General features: G+C 44.4%; 1 protein-coding gene across 10 annotated transcripts in view; it reads right to left on the bottom strand.

The window, feature by feature from the left end:
- Window positions 1-24,305, bottom strand: part of LRRFIP2 (LRR binding FLII interacting protein 2) — a 153,660-nt gene that overhangs the window by 55,981 nt on the left and 73,374 nt on the right. The window contains exons 9-13 of one of the 10 annotated variants that reach the window (XM_043540666.1): window positions 20,802-20,849; window positions 20,660-20,704; window positions 16,920-16,967; window positions 16,775-16,828; window positions 3,702-3,770 (exon numbers count right to left, since the gene is read on the bottom strand). The exons of the other annotated variants lie outside the window; for them this stretch is intronic. Of the exons in view, the coding sequence (XP_043396601.1) occupies window positions 3,702-3,770; window positions 16,775-16,828; window positions 16,920-16,967; window positions 20,660-20,704; window positions 20,802-20,849 (264 nt within the window). The remainder of the gene's footprint in view (window positions 1-3,701; window positions 3,771-16,774; window positions 16,829-16,919; window positions 16,968-20,659; window positions 20,705-20,801; window positions 20,850-24,305) is intronic. 10 annotated transcript variants of the gene reach the window in all.

Below are 24,305 nucleotides of genomic sequence, written 5' to 3'. Positions count from 1 at the left end.
TCACAAGAACAGCTCAGAAAACCGATCATTAAGTACAAAATTCACACCAAAGTATCTGCAAAAATAACACAAACAGAGCCTGGTAACAGAACAATCTGTGTATTAGAACAAGTTATAATTATCCACATAATCTGGTGGACAGAGCCCTGCACGGATACAAAATCTATATCCGCAGATGCAGATATCTGTGGATATAAATCCGTATCTGCAAAGCTGCAGGGCTCTACCAGGAACTGCAGTGGAAAAAGCAGCAGCATGTTGGGCCACCACTCCCAAAAGCCAGCGCCTTGTGCCAGTAGCTGCTTCAGCATGGCTATACCACCCCCAGCCCCACCCACTGGTGGGCACCAGGCTCACCAGCAGCTATCCCTGGCAGTACAGCCATGCAGGAGTGCTACTGGAACGGGGCGCTGGCTCCAGGTAGTGGCGGCCCAACGTGCTGCTGCTTTTGCTGCTATGGTTCCCGGTAGAGCCCTGCAGCTCCACAGATAGCGATTTATTATCTGCCCAGGGCTCTACTGGTGGATACTGTCCTAACCCAAGTGAAATATTCCTTTAAACTGATAATATTCATATTAAATGTAGTATGTTCAATGGAAAGTATCCCTTTATTAGGGTGACTAGATAGCAAGTATGAAAAATCGTGACAGTCTGGGGGGCAAATAGGCACCTATATAAGATCCCCAAATATCGGGACTGTCCCTATAAAATCGGGACATCTGGCCACCGGACGCTTTATCAAGCGTTCTCTGATGTTTCATCTCAGAGCTGCAGATGTGATTAGAGCTATGAATGTTAACGTGTATAAAAAGTGCTGATATGACCGAAGGTATCTACATTAAAAAGAGGTATAAAATACTATTTGATCCAACACGCTTGTTCTCTCTTGGTTTGTCTTCATCCCATTTTCACAATTTCTAAAAATAACCCTTAATAAACAAGTGACCGATATAATCTGACTTCCTTTGTAGTCTGTCTCATTTGCTTTTCTCATTTTATGTTTATGGCCCTTCACATAAAACATTTGTCTGAACCCCTATGTAGTCAGTTATTGTGCTTTGGATATCAGAAGCTGCATTTTAGTCATTGCTACATGGAGGCCTTGATTTTCATGGATTTTAAAAATCCATGTTACTTTTAAAGTTACTTTTAGAATCCATGGCTTCATATCCATGACTTAAACTGTTGGAATTCAATTTGTGAGTAAGTGGGTAGATGATATAACAGTGAACTAATTTCACTGAAATCTGTAAAGTTGAAATCTGGACTGTACAAGAGCTTGAGAAAATAGGAGCTCAGCATTAATATGATCAGAAGGACCAGATAAGTTAACTTTCTGTGAAAAATTTAATGATGATTAAATGTGGTGCTAATTGATGGTCCCAATCAATGCCTGACTGCACACACACAGTGGAAGACCATGCACTGGCTCCAAAAAGTTAGCAATCTAAATATCACAAGAATAGACAAATGGCATGTAATTTCCTAGGTTTTTAAAAAAGCAAACCTTGAAAAAACGAACTATGACATCATACTGACACCCACATTGGTCATCAGCAGCGTTGGAACATTTAGATACACCGCACAGACCTCTGACACTTCAACTAACAGAGTAAGTGATAGTACTAATAAGTTGTTATCCTCTAGGTGGACCAGCACTAGAGGGGGATGAAGAACACACTTTACCAGTGAGTTTCAAAGACCATCCAATACCTTCACCCATCCAGTCCCAGTCTCTCAACCTTGGGCTCCTTATCCAATCTCAGTCTCACCCTCAGATTCCCAATCTCCTTGTCCAGCCAGTCCCAGTCTCCCCACTGGGGCTCATCCAAAAGTCCCAGTCTTCCCCATATCTCAGCTCCTTGCCCAATCTATCTCCACAGCACCCAGCTCTGTCTTGTCCCACTCTGAGGCTCGTTACTACAATCTACTTTATCTCCTCTGGTGTGGCTCTCATTCATGTCCCTTCGCCATATTCAAGTTGGCTCACTTCTTCCTTCATGCTGCCCGGGTTTAGCAGCATGAGCATTGCGAGTACAGGAGAGACAGTCTCCCTGCTTCCTCTTCCTGTGTCCGGCATCACACCAAAACAGCGAGAGCAACAGTGGCACAGAAAGTCCTGCTCATTCCCTGCAGCCCTGTGCTGTAGCATGCTCAGTACAGATGGACTCTTCTGAGAATTTAGCTGCCTCATTGTAACAAGTCTCTACTGAGCACGTGTGAACTGAGATTTCTTCCAAAGGATTATGACTTGGCCAAATTTTGGTGGCTTTTCATAGGAACAGAAAGACACTTTTCTGTTACAAAAGCCATCCCCTGCCAAATTTCAAATCCCTACTCCAAACCATGGAGGTTCTAGAGCAGGGGTAGGCAATAATTTTTGCAGGGGGGCCACTCCACGAATTTTGGTAAGTCGTCACAAGCCGCATATTTCTACTATATTAATGGAGGGGGTGTGGGCTCTGGGCAGGAGTTTGGTGCAGGAGGGGGCTCTGGGGTGATGCAGTGTTAGGGTGCAGAAGAGGGTGCGGGGTCTGGGAGGAAGTCTGGGTGCAGCAGGAGGTTTTAACCTGGGGCAGTGGATTGGGGTGTGGGAGGAGGTGCGAGATGCAGGCTCTGGCAGGGAGGCGCTTACCACAGGCGGCTCCTGTCTGGTGGCGCAGCAGGGTTCAGGCAAGCTGCTTGCATGCCGTGGCCCGACGCCACTCCCGGAAGTGGCTGCTGCTGGCACATCTCCTCATGCCCCTTGAGGGGAGGGGAGCAGCAGGTCTCTGTGCGCTGCCTGTGCCCACAAGCACCACTCCCGAAGCTCCCATTGGTCGGTTTCCTGCCTATGAGGACAGTGCTAGGGGGTGGGGGCAGCACGCAGAGGTGTGCCAGCAACAACCAGTCGCCTCCAGGAGCAGTGTGGGGTCACAACAGGCAGGCAGACTTCCTGAGTGCCCTGCTGCGCTGCAGGACTTTTAGTGGCCCGGACTCAGAGATTGTGAGAGAGCAGAGGAGACCAGACAGAAATGTTAGTTATGCTGGGCCGGACAGAAATGTTAGACGGGCCGGATCCGGCCCACAGACCGTATTTTGCCAGCCCCTGTTCTAGAGCTTCTCAACAAAATGTTTTTTGTTTTATTTTAATCTGGTAAAACCATGTGTTTTTCCTTAATCATTCTCTGAAACAACTGAGACAGTTTTGCTGAAATTTTCAAAAAAATATTCAGCCAGATGCAGATATCTGGCATGGAAAATTTCAGCCAGAAAAGTTAAAATTTGGCAAAATTATAAGCAACTGAAAACAGGGTCTTATAATGGGAAGTAATGTTTGGCAACCTCAGGTATAAGTGGCTCTACCAGTTCTGCCAACAACTGTATTTCCTTAAAAATTGAATTAGCTCAAAAAGTAATTCAAAAACATTCACCCAGTACAAATAAGGTCAACTTTCTTATTTGAGCTGCATTATAAGACTTATATAGAGATATCATACAACTCTGCCTAAGTAATATAATGGATTTCAAGAAAACGCAACTCAGGCCAATGGGTGCACACAAGTTGTAAGTGAAAAGGGGTGTCTACTTTCCCTCTCTCACAAGCAGCCCTTCATATCTGTGGAACAGTATGTGCTAAAAGTAAATAAAGCAATTAGGGATCTTAAAAAAAGTTAAGATACCACCAATAGCATCAGACAATTGCATGCAACCCGGCTCACCATGCTATCACTCCGCCCTCGGATGGCACGATTAGAGGATGTGGTACTCCCTGTTTCATTGTCTGTAAACTACAAAGATTAAAATGCATGTATTTACAGCTGATTGACTGCAGTCCAAACAATTTCCATCTTGAAATAAGTAATTCATAGAATGTTAGTGAATGAGGCACACTCTACATAAAAACACAAATTTAAAGAAAAAACAGTTACTCACATTCTCGTAACTGTTGTTCTTCAAGATGTGTTGTTCATGTCCATTCTAATCAGGTGTGGGCGTGTGCACAACAGCCGAAAGATTTTTTTTCCCCTAGCAGTATCCATTGGGTTGGTCCAGGCGCCCCCTGGAGTGGTGCCATCATGGCACTCAACATAGGACCCTACTGACATGCCACCCCTCAGTTCCTTCTTGCTGGGTATGTCGACAGAGGGGTAGGAGGGAGGGTATTGGAATGGACATGAACAACACATCTCGAAGAACAGTTATGAGAAGGTGAGTAACCGTTTTTTCTTCTTCAAGCACTTGTTCATGACAATTCCAATCAGGTGACTCCCAAGGCTAAGTTCAGGAGGCAGGGTCGGAGTTGTCCACTGACTGGAGCACAACTCTAGCAAAGGCCGCATCATCTCTGGCCAACTGGGTAAATTGCATAATGCGCAGTGAAATATGTATGGAGGACTACGTCACCTCACTGCATATTCCGTGAGTCGGAACTTGCGCCAGGAACACTGCTGAAGAAGCCTACACCTTAGTGGAGTGCATTGTGAGCAGAAGGGCAGGCACCTCTGCCAGGTTATACCATTCACGGATGTAGGACATGATCCACAAGGAAACTCGTTGGGAGGAGACTGGAAGACCCTTTGTCTTGTCTGCCACGGCCACAAACAGTTGAATGGACTTCCTAAACGGCTTCTTTCTTTCAGTGTAAAAGGCTAGTGCTCTGTGGACATTCAATGAGTGAAGCCTCTGCTCCCTGCTGCTCAAGTGCAGCTGAGGATAGTGTCATAACCTCTGGGGTTCCCCTGGGGAAGGCAGATCAGCACTGCATGTTGCTAATGCTGTTGCAAGCATTGCAAGGCATTTTGGGGAGGGTCAAAGGCGTGAGTGGAGTGTGGGAGATTCTTTTGCAGGCTGCAAGAGGCCAAAGGGGGAAGGAGAAAGAGCAGGGAACGGATTAACTCAACAATGCAGCTAGCAAGCTCAGTCCGACAATAAGACGCTGGCTCCAGTCCAAGGTCATGGCACTAGACGAGAAGTTTGTCTCTCACCCAGCCACAGCCAGCTATGAGAAAACCAGGACTGCAGAGATGGAAAAACACAGACGAGACGACGAGGGGGTGGCGGGGGTGGGGTGGGGGAGCAGAGCTTCATGTCCCTGGAGCCGTTGTGTTTTGGGAAAGCAAAGACGACCACAGAAAGCCGGTTTGGACTGGCACAAAGAGCACCAGGAACAGAGGTCACGGAATGGAACACTCCCAAAAGGAACCCAGGGCTTAAAACCCTCCTGAGAGCTGGAGTAATTCAGAGATCACAGCGGACCCTGGACAACCCGTGCACGGGACAAGAACTCCCGTCCACCCCACACCCCCTCTTCTTCTTACGTTACATCCAGGCTTGGCCAACCTCGGGTAGTCTGGATGTGAATATGAAAGTGGGTTAGGGCTTGGGACACTAACGTTTTCTTCCTTCCTCTGAGTGACGTGGGGAACCCCTCCCACCCCAGCACTCTCTGCTGTTATTTCATTATTTTATCAATAAAGCTTCAAAACTTAGATACTTGGTGTGTTTCGTCATCTCCCGCCCAAATGATCCTGTGGCCTCAGCCTGATCACCTGACGCCTCAGGCAGATTGGTAACAGAAATCTGTCACAATAGAACACTGGGAGGAAGATGTCCTGGATGATATGAAATTGGGAGACAACCTTCGGGAGGAAAGCTGAATGTGGCCTGAGCTTGTCCTTATAGAACTCGGTGTAAGGGGGCTCTGATATTAGGGCGTTGAGCTCAGACACCCTCCTGGCTGAGGTTATCGCTACCAGAAACACTACCATGTATGACAGATAGAGCAGAGAACAAGTTGCCAGTCCAAATTGATGGGTCTGTCCTTCGAATCAAAGGACTAGAGTGAGATCTCAGGTTGTGTTGTACCAATAAAATAAAAACCAGCAGGATCTTATTAAAGGGAAAAAGGCAAAATACCACATTTATTGTGAATACAGAAAGAATCATAGTAAGCAGTTAGTTACAGCTGTAACATTCCATTCAATCTCATCTTTATTCACACATTCATTCATACACACACAGGTTCTGCAAGGTTGTTATCATAGTAAGCAGTTAGTTATAGCTATAACATTCCATTCAATCTCATATTTATTCACACATTCACTCATACACACACACACACACAGGTTCTGCAAAGTTGTTATCATAGTTACCAGCCTTAGAGTTGCTCATGCCAAGCCACTGGCCAGGTGGCCTGGACATGAGGAGGGAGCAGGGCCTTGTCAGATGCTCATCTGATGCTCCTGGAAGTTGGTTTGCAGAATCAGACCCCAAAGTTCTGACTTTTTAGAGTCTATTTTTATAGGGATTTCTTCCTATGCCAGTCTATGGGAATTGCTGCATCATGCTGTTGCTGAATCAATCAGCAGATAGCACATTCCTGATGGCTCCAAGATGTTATCTTGTTCTTTGGTTCTCCCATTCTTGAGGCTGTTGGGTGGATTCCAGTCTGCCCTCCGGGGGTCCTCTGGTTATTTCCACTTCACGCCTTCTTCAGCCGATGGACACTGGATTCTTAGGCTGGCACCTCCCTGATCATTTAGTTATTATCCACACCAAGCATCCATCCACATACATCCTCTATCTCTATTTTAATCACAATTGTTAATACAACAAAAGGGCGGGGAGTTTCTGGGTGCTGTTTCTGTTGTTAGAGTATTGCTTTGAGTCTCTCTCTGTGAATTGCTTTGAGAACAGACTCTGTCTTAGAATGTACTAACACAATTAGCAGCTTGCAAGTTTCACACACAGAGGGAGAGAAACAGTACCAAAAACCAAGAGACCTCTTAATTAGTAATACCCTGGAATTTAAACTATGGGGAATCAAACTCATTTGTGATTTTAATACAGAACTTCTTTAATATGATCCAACAGTTGGGGCCGGATATATCGAACATGTGGATATAACCTGCTGAGACCTTTCAGAAAATGGCTGACCATAGGGCTGGCAAAGACTGACCGGCCCTCTGCGCCTGGATGGAAGGCAGAGATGGCCGCCAAGTGAACCCTTATTGATGACATGGACAGTTCCTGCTGCTTGAGATGGAAAAGGTAGTCCAGTATGAGTGATATAAAGGTGAGCGTCGGGGATAAATGATGCTGTGCCGACCAGATTGAGAATCTCTTCCACTTGGCAAAGTAGGTAGCCCTGATGGAGGGTTTCCTACTGCCATGGAGGACTTGTCTAAAGAAGTCTAAACAGAAGAGCTCCAGGGGGGTCAGCCATGGAGCTTCCATGCCATGAGGTGTAACGACTCGAGGTTCAGGTGCTGGAGACAGCAGTGATCCCGAGATATTAAGTCTGGGAGGAGTGGCAAGGTGACTGGGGCTTCCACAGACATTTCCACAAGAGATGTGTACCATTGTTGGCGGGGCCAGGCTGGAGCTGTCAATATACTGAAACCTCTTCCCTTCGTATCTTGAGAAGCATCTTGTGAATGAGAGGGATGGGTGAGAACGCGTAGAGGAAATGGCCTCTCCACAGGAGGATGAACGCATCAACAATGGAGGCTGGGCTGTGATTCACGAAGGAGTAAAACCGCTGGAACTTCCTGTTGCATCATTTGGCGAACAGGTACATCTAGGGAAAACCCCACCGTTGAAAGATGGAGTTGGCGACATCCAGGCATAGGGACCACTTGTGGCCATGAAATAACCTGCTGAGACCGTCTGCCAACTTGTTCTGTACTCCCAGGAGGTATGATGCTTTCAGGTGTATCAAATGAGCTACACAGAAGTCCCACAGCCTGAGGGCTTCCTGGCACAGTGGAGAAGAGCATACACCCTCCTGTTTGTTGATATAGAACATCGCCGTGGTGTTGTCTGGCATAACTGATACACATCTCTCTGTCACGTGATCTCGGAAAGTCTGGCATGCCAGGCGCACCGCTCTCAGCTCTCTGACACTGATGTGGAGAGCGAGTTCCACCTAAAACCAGAGGCCTTGTGTCCTGAGGTCTCCCAGATGTGCTCCCCAGCCCAAGGCTGATGCGTCCATCACTAGCAAGTGGGATGTCTGAGGACCGGTGAAGGGGACCCCTGTACACACTACCTGCTGGTCCAGCTACCACTGGAAGGAGTTGAGGACTGGGTGAGGCAGAGTCACGACCCTGTCCAAACTGTCCCAGGTCGGCAAATAAACTAAGGCTCGCCACGACTGGAGAGGACGGAGTCTGAGCCTGGTGTGCTGCACCACATAAGTACAAGAGGCCATCCTGTCCTAGAAGTTTCAGACAATTCCTTGCTGTGATGGTAAGAAACTGCCTGAGACTTTGAATGATGTCACCCAGGGCCAGAAACCTCACTTCTGGGAGGTGTGCCCTAGCCTGTGTAGAGTCTAGTACCTCCCCTATGAACTCTATCCGCTATACAGGAGACAGAGTCGATTTCCCCATGTTCAGGAGAAGGCCCAGTTAGTTGAACGTCGTTCTTATGAAGTTGACTTGTGCCTCTACTTGAGCCCTGGACCAGCCCTTGATCAGCCAGTTGTCAAGGTACGGAAACACTTGTACCTGGCGCCTGCACAGGAATGCAGCCACGACTGCCATACACTTGGTAAACACACGAGGCACTGCTGACAGGCCAAACAGGAGGACTGAACCGGTAGTGTTTGTTGCTCACCTTCTGGACCTCGTATGGCAGACCTGAGACCTGGAGACAGGAGCCCCTTCTCATGGCAACCCTGGTAGCCATCACCCGAGTGACTGCATCAGCCCCATACAGAGTGGCCTAGAGTGAAACTCAAGAAATGAGCTTGTTCTCCTCAACCAGGGCCAAGAATTCGGCACGGGAGTCCTGCAGCAGCAGCTCTACGAACTTTGCCATTGCCCCACATGTATTGTAGCAGTAGCTACTGACAATGGCCTGCTGATTAGAAATGCGGAGCTGCAAGCCACCAGTGGAGTAGACTTTTCTCCCAAAACGGCTGAGTCGTTTCACCTCCCAATTCTTTGGGGAGGGAACTTGGTAGCCCTGGCGTTCACGTTGGTTAGCAGCGTCCATGACCAGGGAATCTGGTGAAGGATGGGTATACAAGTGCTCGTAGCCCCTGGATGGCACAAAATAGCGTCTTTCATTGCGCTTAGCCATAGGGGGCAATGAAGCTGGGGTCTGCCACAAGGTTTTTATGGTGTCAGCAATCGTCTTTATGAAGGATAGGGCAATACGTGTCGGTCTGGAGGAGGTGAGGGTATCCACCACTGGATCTGCGTCCTCCACTACCTCCTCTGCCTGAATGCCCAGGCTCTGGGTATCCCTCTTCAGCAATTGCTGTAGGACCTTGTTGTCCTGCAGGGCTGGGGCTCCCGAAGTGCCTGCCAGCGCTTCATCTGAAGAGGGAAAGGAAGAGACCCCCACAAGGAGGTCTCTTCCCTCCATGTCCAAGGGGTCCCATGGCACTTGGGGATCCTGGGCTGGAGCCAACACAAACGGTATAGAGCCCCTCAGTGCTGGAGCTGTATACGTCAGTGCTGAGGCTGTCGGTGCCGAAGTTGTCAAAGCCAGAACCGATGGTGTCGGGGCTGTTGGTGCCGAGGTCGTCAGCGCTGATACCACTGGGGCTGCTGAAGAGGTTGGGATGGTAGCGTCAAGGAGCGATGGAGCTACCCCCGATCCTATCGATGCTGACTGTGCCGGAGGGAGTACGAAAGTGGCCGAGGCACTGCAATGCCCTGGAATGTGACCCTTGGCACCATCCTTGGCCTTGGTGAAAGGCCCAGGGACGCCAAAAGGGCCACTGTGCCAAGGGCTGCCACTGCACGGGCCATGATGCTGGGTAAGGGTGCTGGTCTCGTGATGACCTGGACCATCTACTTCTGCTCCTGTGAGATCGACAGGAGTCCAACTCTGACTCCGAGGTCTCTGAAAAGGAGGACCATGGAGGAGTGGTATTTTGAGGCACAGAGGGTCCACACCAAGGGCTCGGGACCAACAAGGCTGCTGACCCTGTTCTGGTGCCGGGGAGCGGTGCACCAGGACTGGAGACCACCGGGACATCATTGCAGGTTTTCCCCTTGGCAGTGCCAGGGGAGCAACCGGTGCTGGTGATCTCTCTCGTCTCGGCGGGAAGAATGGTGCCATGAGCTGGAGCAGGTCCCAAGCTGCCTCAAACACCTCCGGGGTCAACGGGAGATGTCATTGTCAGCTCAGCCTTGGCAAGCAAGAAGGGCTCCACCTAACGAAGAGAGGGAAGAGCATCCTCACAAGCAGGCTGGCTAACCTAGTGAGGAGGACTTTAAACTAGGTTCACCGGGGGAAGGAGACCAAAGCCCTGGGGTAAGCGGGATACTGGGAGGAAGCACAAGCAGGAGAGCACGAGAGGGGAGGGCTCCTGCCTCATACAGAGAAAGAGGGACGATCAGCGAGTTATCTCAAGTGCCTATACACAAATGCAAGAAGCCTGGGAAACAAGCAGGGAGAACTGGAAGTCCTGGCAGAGTCAAGGATTATGATGTGATTGGAATAACAGAGACTTGGTGGGATAAGTCACATGACTGGAGTACTGTCATGGATGGATATAAACTGTTCAGGAAGGACAGGCAGGGCAGAAAAGGTTGGGGAGTTGCATTGTATGTTAGAGAGCAGTATGACTGCTCAGAGCTCCAATATGAAACTGTAGAAAAACCAGAGAGTCTCTAGATTAAGTTTAGAAGTTTGAGCAACAAGGGTGATGTCATGGTGGGAGTCTGCTATAGACCACTGAACCAGGGGGACGAGGCTTTCTTCCGGCAACTAACGGAAGTTACGAGATCGCAGGCCCTGGTTCTCATGGGAGACTTCAATCACCCTGATATCTGCTGGGAGAGCAATACAGCGGTGCACAGACAATCCAGGAAGTTTTTGGAAACTGTAGGGGACAATTTCCTGGTGCAAATGCTGGAGGAACCAACTAGGGACAGAGCTCTTCTTGACCTGCTGATCACAAACCGGGAAGAATTAGTAGGGGAAGCAAAAGTGGATGGGAACCCGGGAGGCAGTGACCATAAAATGGTCAAGTTCAGGAACCTGACAAAAGGAAGAAAGGAGAGCAGCAGAATACAGACCCTGGACTTCAGAAAAACAGACATTGACTCCCTCAGGGAACTGATGGGCAGGATCCCCGTGAGAATAACATGAGGGGGAAAGGAGTCCAGGAGAGCTGGCTGTATTTTAAAGAATCCTTATTGAGGTTACAGAGACAAACCATCCCGATGTGTAGAAAGAATAGTAAATATGGCAGGTGAAATCCTTAACAGTGAAATCCTTGCTGATTTTAAACACAAAAAAGAAGCTTACAAGTGGAAGATTGGATAAATGACCAGGGATGAGTATAAAAATATTGCTCAGGCATGCAGGAGTGAAATCAGGAAGGCCAAATCACACCTGGAGTTGCAGCTAGCAAGAGATGTTAAGAGTAACAAGAAAGGTTTCTTCAGGTACATTAGCAACAAGAAGAAAGGCAAGGAAAGTGTGGGCCCCTTACTGAATGAGGGAAGCAACCTAGTGACAGAGGATGTGGAAAAAGCTAATGTACTCAATGCTTTTTTTGCCTCTGTCTTCAAGAACAAGGTCAGCTCCCAGACTACTGCACTGGGCAGCACAGCATGGGGAGGAGGTGACCAGCCCTCTGTGGAGAAAGAAGTGGTTTGAGACTATTTAGAAAAGCTGGACGAGCACAAGTCCATGCGCTGCATCCAAGAGTGCTAAAGAAGTTGGCGGATGCGATTGCAGAGCCATTGGCCATTATCTTTGAAAACTCATGGCGATCGGGGGAGGTCCCAGATGACTGGAAAAAGGCTAATGTAGTGCCCATCTTTAAAAAAGGGAAGAAGGAAGATTTGGGGAACTACAGGCCAGTCAGCCTCACCTCAGTCCCTGGAAAAATCATGGAGCAGGTCCTCAAGGAATCAATTCTGAAGCACTTAGAGGAAAATGATCAGGAACAGTCAGCATGGATTCACCAAGGGCAAGTCATGCCTGACTAATTTAATTGCCTTCTGTGATGAGATAACTGGCTCTGTGGATGACGGGGAAAAGCAGTGGACGTGTTATTCCTTGACTTTAGCAAAGCTTTTGACAGTCTCCCACAATATTCTTGCAAGCAAGTTAAAGTAGTATGGGCTGGATGAATGGACTATAAGGTGGATAAAAAGCTGGCTAGATCGTCTGGCTCAACGAGTAGTGATCAATGGCTCCATATCTAGTTGGCAGCCGGTATCAAGTGCAGCGCCCCAAGGATCGGTCCTCAGGCCAGTTTTGTTCAATATCTTCATTAATGATCTGGAGGATGGTGTGGACTGCACCCTCAGCAAGTTTGCAGATGACACTGAACTGGGAGGAGTGGCAGATAGCTGGAGGGTAGGGATAGGATACAGAGGGACCTAGACAAATTTGAGGATTGGGCCAAAAGAAATCCTCTGAGGTTCAACAAACACAAGTGCAGAGTCCTGCACTTAGGACGTAAGAATCCCATGTACCGCTACAGACTAGGGACTGAATGGCTAGGCAGCAGTTCTGCAGAAAAGGACCTAGGGGTTACGGTGGACGAGAAGCTGGATATGAGTCAACAGCGTGCCGTTGTTGCCAAGAGGGCCAATGGTATTTTGGGATGTATTAAGTAGGGGCATTGCCAGGAGATCTAGGGACGTGATCGTTCCCCTCTATTCGACATTGGTGAGGCCTCCTCTGGAGTACTGTATCCAGTTTTGGGCTCCACACTACAAGAAGGATGTGAAAAAATTGGAATGAGTCCAGCGGAGGGCAACAAAAATGATTAGGGAACTGGAACACATGACTTATGAGGAGAGGCTGAGGGAACTGGGATTGTTAAGTCTGCGGAAGAGAAGAATGAGGGGGGATTTGATAGGTGCTTTCAACTACCTGAAACGGGGTTCCAAAGAGGATGGATCTCGACTGTTCTCAGTGGTAGCAGATGACAGAACGAGGAGTATTGGTCTCAAGTTGTAGTGGGGGAGGTTTAGGTTGGATATTAGGAAAAGCTTTTTCACTAGGAGGGTGGTGAAACACTGGAATGCATTCCCTAGGGAGGTGGTGCAATCTCCTTCCTTTGAGGTTTTTAAGGTCAGGCTTGACAAAGCCCTGACTGGGATGATTTAGTTGGGGATTGGTCCTGCTTTGAGCAGGGGGTTGGATTAGATGACCTCCTGAGGTCCCTTCCAACCCTGATATTCTATGATTCTATGGTCCGGACTTGCCCGCCCTTCCACGGGGGCAGGAGTTGACGTGACCATCTCTGGCAGTGGGGCCGAAGTAGTGTGACCTGACTTGAGTCTCACAATGGCCGGCACCTTGGGTCTAGCTGCGGGGAAGGGGAAAACAACCCCTCTCTGGCCTCCTCTTCTTCTGCGGCACCGGCGATTGAGACCTGTGCCTGTCTGTGGTATGTGAGCCTCAAGTGGAGCCATGACGGTGCCGAGACTCCTTGTCTTTACTTGGCACCGATCTCTGTACCGATGGTGCGGCGGCACTGCGTATTGAGGAGAAGGTACTCGGCACCAGGTCGGTTGGACTGGGGCTGGAGTGCCACTTCCATTCGTAGGATCTTCAGGCGCTGATCTCTATCTTTCAGTGTCCTGGGGAGAAACCCCCCTACCCCCGTGCAGATCCTACAGCTATCCTTTTGATGGCTCTCCCCCAGACACTTCAAACATGAAGTGTGAGGATCGTTTCTGGGCATACACTTGCTGCAGACTTCACAGGCTTTGAAGCCAGGAGACCACAGCATGCCCTAGTGCCGGGACAGCGCTGGAGGGGAAACCCCTCCAAAGAAAACTTAAGAACTAAGTAAAGTACCTACTAACTACTTAAACACTAAGTACAAAAACTAATGAATAACTATATACAGACTGGCACCTTAGAGAATTGGTTAGTCTCTAAGGTGCCACAAGTACTCCTTTTCTTTTTGCGAATACAGACTAACACGGCTGTTACTCTGAAACCTATATACAGACTGCCAAATGCGCTTGTCATGACAAGAGCAAGGGGAAGTTCCAGCTAACTGTCACTAGCGGTAAGAAGGAACTGAGGAGGTGGTGTGTCAGCAGGGCGCTATATTGAGTGCCTTGATGGTGCCACTCCAGGGGGCGCTGGGACCGACCCGATGGATACTGTTAGGGGAAAAATCTTCCGGCTGCCGTGCAGGCATGCACACGTGCACACACCTGACTGCAACTGACATGAACAAGCCTTCGAAGAGGAAATTAGATTTGTAACCATTAAATTCTAAAGGACAGCAAAATCTGAAAATAAGAAAATGGAAGTTTCATACTGGCTTGAAAAGTGAAAGACTTGTAGGTAGGCAAATAAAACTGCAAAACATAAAACTGTTTTTGAAAAGGAGTACAATTAAGTCAAAAGGCTGGACTATTAGATATGTACTCTACATTCACCTACCAGATAATTCTCAAAAAGAACAAAATCAATGGATGCAAAAAAATCACTTTTATGGATTTAATAAACACATTATTCTCCCAACAACCTCAAACAAAATGGGTACAGTACATGAAGCGGACAATGAGAGCTAAAGTGGGTGTTCCAATCTTTATGGTGACCTGCAAGAAAAAAAAAATTCAGCTTACTGCCCTTTTTTGCTTCTCTGTGATGTATAAACAGGGTCCAAATTTTTTTTGTTTTCCTTATTTTAAAATTAGAAATGTAGGTGTTGTCTACCCTGGAAGCGTCAATGACGACTGGTAAGAGCATCACACAAACATGCTGAAAACAGCAGCAGGTCCTCCAACAAAATCAGAGAAGATGTCAGACTTGAAATTAAATATTTCTAACTTTAAAAGTAATCAGAAAAAACACTTTTTAAAAAGCCAAAACAAACCTACTCAACTTCTGGCTTTATATATTGTAGAACAACACAAGGATATAAATCCTTTTCTGTCTCCCAAATCCTTTGCATGTCACTTTTGACTTTCACCATGAGACTTGTTTTGCCAGGAATTGGAAGTCTTGCTAGCCAGAGACATACTTGTGGGGTTTTTTGGTTGTCGCGGTTGTTATAAGTGGACAATTTTGGGGGGTGCATGGGCAAATAAAATAGAACAGACTAACACTTAGAAAAACACTCCCAAGAAAATCAAATTGATAGGCCCCAAGCCTGCATGCCATAAACATTAACCAAATTCTGCTTTTGGTTTTGCTCTTGAAAGTCCACTGAGCAGAATTTTGCACAATTGTTCTAAGAATTCAACATGCCTTAGGTAACTTATTTTTATAAAAGTTTATCACAACGTAAAAAGAAAAGGAGTACTTGTGGCACCTTAGAGACTAACCAATTTATTTGAGCATAAGCTTTCGTGAGCTACAGCTCAAATTCATCGGAGCTTATGCTCAAATAAATTGGTTAGTCTCTAAGGTGCCACAAGTACTCCTTTTCTTTTTGCAAATACAGACTAACACGGCTGTTACTCTGAAACCTATCACAATGTAGTAAACTTGAAATTAAAATATAGATTTACTTGATCTACATTTTCCAGCCTTCTAGACACTATTGAAGATGGTTTTTATTTCAAACAAAATCTGTCTCCTCCTAATCCCATCTTTTCTCTAGCTAGAAACTACAGTGAAACTTCAATCCTCCATAGAGAAGGCTGACACTAAAACAAGTGTCATGTCATCAGTTTCAGAACTACATCTTCACTGCTGGACCAAAAAGATACATAGTACAAAGCTGCAAAGTCTCGCTTAATGATAAAAAGGCAACAATATTTCTTACATATTTTAATCCAACAACCATTTGTCTGGTTATTTATATGGCCCTCACCCCCCACAATATCTGAGTACCTACCAAAGAAACAAAGAACACGATTCTCTCCACCCTTCCCCTTGGTTCTACTTCCTTTAGTAGTACTTTTTCCAGTGGCTCTGTTTTAAACCTGATTTAATTGGAAGCTCTTCTCCAACCCCCAATTATGGGAGAAATCCTTAATGTTAAATATTAGATGTAATTTTTGTAAAGGCCAAGAGATTTGTTTATATTAGCAACTGTGATCTACAAAAGGCAACAGATAATACACACTGTACCTTCCTGCACCAAGCCCAATTTCATTCCAATCTGTACTAAATTATGTCAGATTATGTTCTGGCACATCAAGCTGTAACATATCAAATACACCACTGAAAGTCGTAATGGTTCATAGAGAAATATTTATGTTCTCACTGGAAATAAACTCTTCCATTTTTCCTCTGAGAAGACAGCTACCAGTTTACCTGCAACTGTCAGGTGTCACCAGCCTATTTCCTTTCTGATGCATAGGAACTCTCTCTCAATCTCTAATATGGGTAAACCGGAGAATTGAGATACTTACTTCATACAATATGCAGGCACCAAGCCACGCCACACTTCTCTTCCTTATGAAACGTCCCTTTCAATACAAATGTAATGACGCCGTCACTCCCCTGCTCCAGCTAGTATACTAATGTTTATATTTGGCAACACTGTCCTCATGCTTCTAGCTGAACTTTTTGAAGTAACACCTGGTAACAGTGACTGAGTTCTCTATATGTACTCTTTTTCAAGATTTAAAAAAAAAAAAAGTGTCATCCATTTTCAACTTTAAACCTTTTTTTAAAAAGGAAAACCTTGTACAGCAACTTCTACAGTTGAACTCTTTGATCAAATATTCTCATTTTTGTTAATTTTCTTACAGCTGATTTAATTTTTCTGAAGCAGAACAAAAATCTATAGTTCATGTATTTATCACTAGAGTGACTTACAGTGCAAATGCTCACGATGATTATTGTGAATTAGTCAAGAAAAAAATACCACAAAATCATGCAAAGGGCTCACCACAGGACTACTTCGAGCTGAGCTTGCTCTCGAAGAATAACTGTATTCAGATGGCTATAGACAAAAGTTACGAGGAAGAAAGATTTTATAATTTTTAATCTTTAGATTAGTAAACGTTTTCAGAAAATAAGCTAATTAGACTTACAGTGTGAGAGTTATAGGAGCTATATAATCCACTACCACACAATGATGCCTGGGAAACAAAGGGAATGGATCATTGTTTATATCTAGTATCAAAATAATTAAAATGTGACAACTTCGAGTCATGCAAGATAATAATTCTACTACTGTGCAATCAAACTTCACCCTTATGATATTCAGTTTCCATGCATTTTCCACCAAAGGCTGTACTTTTTGAAAGGGGGTAGGGCCAAACTTGTATTTCCTTTTTGTCACCACTTCCTCCCATCATACAGGGAATTCTCTAAGAGGAAATCTGACTATTCTGTTAAAAGGGTCAGATTTTTTTTTAAAAAAAAAACAACTATTTTTAAATAGTATTTTAAACCTTAACTATATTTAACCAAAAGATTAAAACTGAAAATGTAAAGTGTAATTTAAATGTTATTTATGCTGTTTATCTTTTTGAATTTCACTCAGCTTGAACAAAAACTAGATGAGCGTTTCAGTGAAGATGCCACCTATGCCTACAAGAAGGCTTCTCCCATTGGCGTAGATAATCCACCTCCACAAGAGGCGGCAGCTATGTTGACAAAAGAAGCCCTCCCGCAGTAATGACAACTTCAAGAGATCAAAAATCATGAGCCAGACGCCCAAAAATCACGAGATTTTTAAAGATGATTATATCATGTTTCTTAGGTCAGTCTCTTGATTTTTGAACTCCTCCTGCCCATCCCCAGAGTGTGTGCATGTTACAATTAGTGTTGCCCACTACATATACTAGAGAAGCTGATTTTGGCCCTTGCTGCAGGAGCCCTCACCCCCACATCTGCCCATCTCCTGCCCAGCAATTAATCCTGTCCTCTAGTCACTCATCAGTTCTGTCTCCACCCAACCCCCCCTCAATTCAGCTCCCCATCAGTTCAGTTCCCTCACCCCCAGCACTACCATCCCATCAGTTCAGGCACTGACCCCATCAATCCCCACTGCCATCAGTTCAGCACTCACCCCATCTGCTCAGAACCCACAAACAATAACCCCCCCCCACCTTCCCCTCCCCCTTCCTCATGTCAGCATGCAGGCCATGGCTCCAGCCACTACAGCGATTTCTAACTAAAAGTAATCCTGACTCATGATCTGTGGATAGAATTCGCAAATGTCAGGATTTTTTTTTCTTAGAAATCATGACTCTCATGATTAACTCACGAGAATTTTGTGTCTGCTCCCGTTAACAACGCTGTCTGGATGGGGGGTTAGGTCGATATAACTATGTTGTTCAGGGTACTACATCACTCAGACGTAGTTATATTGACCTATCCCCCTGTGCAGACCATGCTACGTCAATGGGAGGGCTTCTCCTGTCAACATAGCCACCTCTCATGGAGGTGAAGTACCTGTGGATTTTTCACACCCTTGAACGGTGTAGTTATATTGATGTGAATTTATAGGGTAGACCCAGCCTAAGTGCCCATGTAGGCAGAACTAGGCTGATGAAAGAATTCTTCCATTGATTTAGCTGGTTTATCTATAGTGCCAGGAGAACCCCTCCTCTCGCTGCAGTGAATGTCTACACTGAAGCAATGCTGCAGGAATTTAAGTACAGACAAAGCCGGGGGGGGGGGGGGGGGGGGGGGAGGGGGGAGGGCGCTCAGTATGTCGTCAACCAATTAACAATCATGCACAGCTAAGATTCTTTAATATATTGATATTCAGGGTTTAATACTTACCCCTAAATGAACTCAGCATGTGAGTTATTACCAAAATATAGAAAATTATTTAAAGGGAAGCTATCAAAGTTGAGATTCTTCAAATATTAATTGAATCCACCCAAAAATGAGTCAGGCTTACCTTACAAAAATAAAACTTAACATAAATCAATACATACACACATACCACCTAACCAAACATGCCAAACCCATGCAGGGGAGGAGGGGGAAAGAAATTGGGCTTGTTTTTGGCTTAATTGGCTTGTGAGAGTTGCTTGTTGGCTAGTTTTCGGCTTGTAGCTTGCTGCTTGTTTGGCTTACAGCTTGTTGTAACTTGTTGCTTCTTTTTTTTGGATCAGCTCCCAGCAAGCAGGGGCAAGGAGGGCAGAGAGTGAGGGGTGCACAGTGGGACCACCACAATCCCAGACTGCACGCTAGTCAGTCACACAGAGTGTTGGGGTTCTTAGGGATTGGCTTGTTTTAGCCTTGTTTTGAAATGGGATTAGCTTGATTTTTGGCTTATTGTGAAAGTTGGCATGCTTATTTACCACATGAAAGTTGGCAACTGTGTGCCTAACTCTCTAAACAACTTTTACAGGATTCTGATCCTCAGATGATCTGCGAGGTTATATCACAAAAGGAAAATTTCAGAGTTCTGGTCATATACTGCTTACATTATGCTGAAGAGGAACTTTTCTCTTAAGATGTGTGCTGACGTTTAAAAGAGCTTGATAGTACAGGAGACAAAGTTTTAAAGCAAACTAATTTTTAGGTTGTGTGGTAGTAACAAGGGAAATAGTGAAGGAAGAGTGACTTTCATATTTGGGACTTGTCATCTTTTATTGTGTGCCATTAAGTCATTAAAATGACTGAAGAAAAAATAGTTTGATGCACAGCAATTTTGTTTTCCTTTATCTTAAAATTATGTCTTTGGAATTTCATAGTGTTTTGCAAGCTAATAATTAGTCTATATTATCAATTATTAATATTTTGGCCAGAGGAGGAATGGGGAGAAAGATTAAGGTGACGTTTAAAAGTGACTCATTTTGTTCTGAACTGAATGGTATAATAATCTGATTAAATGTACACCAGCTGCATTAACACAAATCATCATGTTAGTATTTTTTGCAAGGTGATGGTTGGAAGAGGTAAATGTGCATCCAAAATCAGGACAAGATCTCATGTATCATAAGCAGAGCAAGTGGCTTAGGGAACAAATTAAAGACTTTTAGTTATTCTTTTTATTGTCCCAAATTCTCAAAGAAGCTTATGGCCTGCTTGTCCTAGGTGTTGTATAAATAATTGATAAGCCAAATAAAAAAGTTACCACAAGGTAGAGCAGTTTGAAGTTGTCTCACCAATGTAACATTACTTAGACACTTTTTTGGTGTGTGTTATTTAAAGGTGGCCAGCAAAGGAAACAAAATTAGAGGCCTGAGGGGGTTTTCTTAAAGTAAAAAAAAAAAAAAAAAAAACCACAGGGGTTGTGTGTCACTTTTAACACTGGAATTTCATTCTTTGTATAGGCAAGAAGATGAAAAAAATCACTAGAGAACTAAGGAAATGTGACATCAAAAGAGCAAAAACTGAAAGTTAACCTACTGGAAAAAAAAGATCAGGGTTTAAATTTTCTTTTTTACCAATATCTTAACTGCAATGACTAATTAACATTTTGGATAAAGAAGCTTTTGTTAAAAAAGGAACAGCATTGCTCCTTAAATTAAGAGGGTAGAGTTGGCAATTAACATCCCTAACACTCCCTAACAAAACCAGAACAGATGACATTTGATATCCCTGATATTTCTAAAGTAAAAAACAAGTAGAAAAAAGCATCCTGCATTCCACCCTCTCTTTATAAAGAAATGAGCCATAATTTTAAAAAATCCCATGGAAGTCACCTTTCAGAACATCTTCTATATTCCTGTACATTTCACATTATCTGAGTCATGCAAGCTTTAGCTTTATTTTAAAATACAGCAGGAATGCATACACAGTACTCTCAAACCACAGACATTTGAATGCAGGTTTAAGGCAACCATGCAAATGGACTCATACGAACCAAACTAGCACTTCTTATCAAACCCGTGTTTACGCTAGGAGACACCTATAAAGAAAAGAGTAATTATTTTTATTTAAAAAAAAACCAAAACACTATTAAGATATCAAAAGTTAGCCAAAAAGCTTTTTCACACCGTACTAACCCTATAGGTCTTAGTAGTTGCCAAAGGATCACTGTAGAGAGAAGAGGACTGTGATGGGGAAAAAAAAAATTTTTGGCTGCAGTACAAAGGAAGGTTTAAATCCATTGTTTTATATTTGCAATGAAGCTCTCGGAATTTAATGAAACACATAAAACTTAGATCTAGTACGATAACATATTTTAAAGGAACCATACATCTTGAAGAACAGAAGTCTATAATATGCTAATTAAAAAGAGTTAGTATTTTTATGGTAAAAACGTGGCATGAAAAAAGCATGAAACATAGGACTCCATCGCTCGGTCATGCAATTTCTCTCCTTGGTTACGAATATAAATCTAACCAAAGTCTACAATAGACAGAAATTGTTACCCTCTGATGACCAGAAGTTTATTATTTGCATTATGATAGCACTTACAGTCCCCCATCGTTGACCTGGGCCCTATCATACTATGCTCTGTACAGTGCATAAAAGTTAAAGTGTCAAAAGTTCCTGGTTTCAGAGTTCTGCTACTAAAGAAAAGACAGCTACCGTATAGTAGCTGTTTGAGATGTGGGTGCAGACACTTATTCCACTCAGGTGTGTGCATACCCAGTGCACAAAAGCTAAAGAACTCATCCTAGCAGTACCCGTAGGGATGGTACTCATGGTCTCTGGTCCCTAAACCCCTCTCCTGGTTATTTAAAGGGCAGTGTCACCCCAATCCCACTCAGTTCCTTCGCATCAAACATCAAGAGATGCGACTCTTATGCAGAAGGCACCATGGGTGAGTCGTGGAATACACATCTGCACCCATCTCTCAAACAGTTATCGTCCAGGTAGGTAACCATCTTTTCATCTTTGATTGGTTCAGTCGTGTATTCCACTCAGGTGATTCACAAGCTGTATCAGTAGGAAGTGGGCTCAAAATCTACTTAAAGAACAACTGCAGAACTGCCTTCCCAAAGTTTGCATCTGATGTAGATGCAACCATAATAGCATAGCATTTGGTAAAATTATATACACAGGAGACTAGGTGCAAATGTCCAATATCAAAACATCATTGATAAATGTGATTGATGTCAATTGAGCTCTCGTTGAATGAGCCCATAGTCTTTGTGAAGGTGTTGCCTGAACTACTCCATATGCTGTCATAATACAGGAAGTTATCTGGAAATAGTCTGTGTGGTGACCACGTGATCCTTCATCCTGTCTGCATAGGAAACAGAAAGAAGTTGAACTACTAAATGGTTTAGTCCTCGCCAAATGAAAAGACACACATCGTTTCACATCCAACAAATGAAGGTGCTGCTCTTCTGTGCTTGAATGTGGCTTAGGAAAGAATACAGTAAGCATATTATGTGGTTAATGTGAAACCACTTTATACAAAATTTTAGAATGCAGCCCTCGAGCTAGTCTTTGAAAAATTGAGTAAATGGTGGCTCTGCCATTAAAGCCTGCAGCCCACTTATTCTTCCTGCAGATGTGAAAACATGACAGGTGCAGGAGAGAGGGAGAACAAGTTGCCAGGGACTCAAACGGAGAACCCACGAGGGCAGCCAGCACAATATTAAGGTCCCACAAAGGAACTGCTTCTTTCACCAGTGGGGAAAAAAACAAATGATTCCTTAGATACCTTACTACTGTGGGGTATGAGAAAATTGACTTCCTTTGGATCATAATATGGAACGTCGAGATCACTGCTAAGTGGATCTTCAATGAGCTGAGAGACAGACCGGAAGACTGAAGGTGTAACAGATATTCTGAAATGCCCTGAACGTGGGCTAGCATCAGTTGATTCCCCTGGGCCAATGACCAAACCAAAAACTGCTTCCACTTGGCCAAATAGGTAGCGCTAAAGGAGGGACTTCTACTATTGAGTAGCACTTGTTTAACAGCTTCCAAACAGCATTGTTCCTCTTCATCTAACCATGCCACGAGCTGCAGATTACTTAATGTTGGAAATCAAACTTGACCCTGGTGCAGAGTTAGTAGGTTGGGATAAAGAGGAAGAGATATGGGATGTCGAACAGATAGACTGAGGCGGTTGGATAAACAACTTTGTCTTGGCCAACTTCAGGCAATAAGAACTAGTTTAGAATGATCCAGCTTCAGTTTGAGAATAAGCCGAGATCAGGAGAAAGGAATACATCAGTGCCAATCCCCAATTCAGGTGGCAGGCACCAGTTAAGGAACCTGGATTGAGATGCACTTGAAAGAAAAACTGATAGCACTTGTTATCTCATTACAAACAGGTCAATAGTCAAGATGCCCTATTCTGTGAAGATGGACCTCAGTGAACTGATCTTCAGAGACTAGTCACGATTCTTGGAGAAATTCCTACTGACGTGATCAGCCAAATGATTCTGGACCCTTGGTAAAGGGGATTCCATGTCTTCGCCTCCATAATTAAGCATCTCAGGATGAAAGCCGTCCAAATAAGGTGCCTTGTTGTTTCGCCATCTTCTGCAATGCTTTTTTTACTCCTTCGATTTTTACCTCAGATACATCTATATCTAGGACTAATGGTTTATCATGGTTAAATTCCAGTCTTGTAATTGGTTCTGGTTGGTTTAGCACTTCTCTGAAGTGTTCCACCCATCTAATTTCTTGTTCCTCCTGTGTTTTCAAAATTTTTCCTTCTTTCCCTTTCACTGGGACACTTCTGAATTTTGATCTATATCCTGTAACTGTTTCAGGATCATGTAGACTGTTCTTGTACTGTTTCTTTCCCCTGATCCTTCAGCTTCACTAGCCTTACTTTCTACCAAATTCGCTTATCTTTTTTGCACTGCTTCTTTACTGCTTTGTCAAGGTTCCTGTAGGTTTGTTTTGTTTCGTCAGTTGCATGTTTTAGTACTAGAGCCTTTAGTTTTCTTTTATTTATAATTTTTCATGCTTCTTCTGAGATCCACTGTTCTTTATTGTTTCCTCTCTTTCTACCAATTATCTTTCCAGCTGCTTCAAGCATAACTGTTTTGAAAAGATCCCACTATATTTCCACTTTGTTTTCTTCAAGATCGTTAAGGGCCTCAAACCTATTCTTGACCTCTGTCTGGTATACTTTTTGGATCCTGAAATCTTGTAGTTTCTGTGTATTGAATAATCTGAGTCTGTTCTCTCTTTTTAAGTGTTTTAAACTTCAATTTGAAGTTTGCTTTCAGCAAATAGTGATTGCTCCCTATATCTGCTCCTCTGAATACTCATGTCTAATGATGTTTTCCACCTCTGACTAACAGATATAGTCAATCTCATTTTGTGTACTGCCATCTGATGAAATCCGTGTCTTTTTGTGCATGTTTTATGTTGGAAGAAAGAATTGCAGATGCTAAGATTGTTTTCTGCACAAAATTCAAGAAGTTTTATGCCATTGTCTGATGTTGTTCCAGTTATATGTGCGCTGATGACTGTTTCCCAACCTCTTCTTTTGTTTCTGATCTGGGCATTAAGTAAAAAAAGCATTGCAGAAGCTGAAAAACAACAAGGCACCTGGTTGGATGGCATTCACCCTGAGATGCTTAAATATG

Source organism: Chelonia mydas, chromosome 2, assembly GCF_015237465.2.
Source record: "Chelonia mydas isolate rCheMyd1 chromosome 2, rCheMyd1.pri.v2, whole genome shotgun sequence".
NCBI lineage: Eukaryota > Metazoa > Chordata > Testudines > Cheloniidae > Chelonia > Chelonia mydas.
The sequence above is the reverse complement of the archived record's forward strand: the minus strand, read 5'-3'. Positions and strand labels throughout refer to the sequence as shown.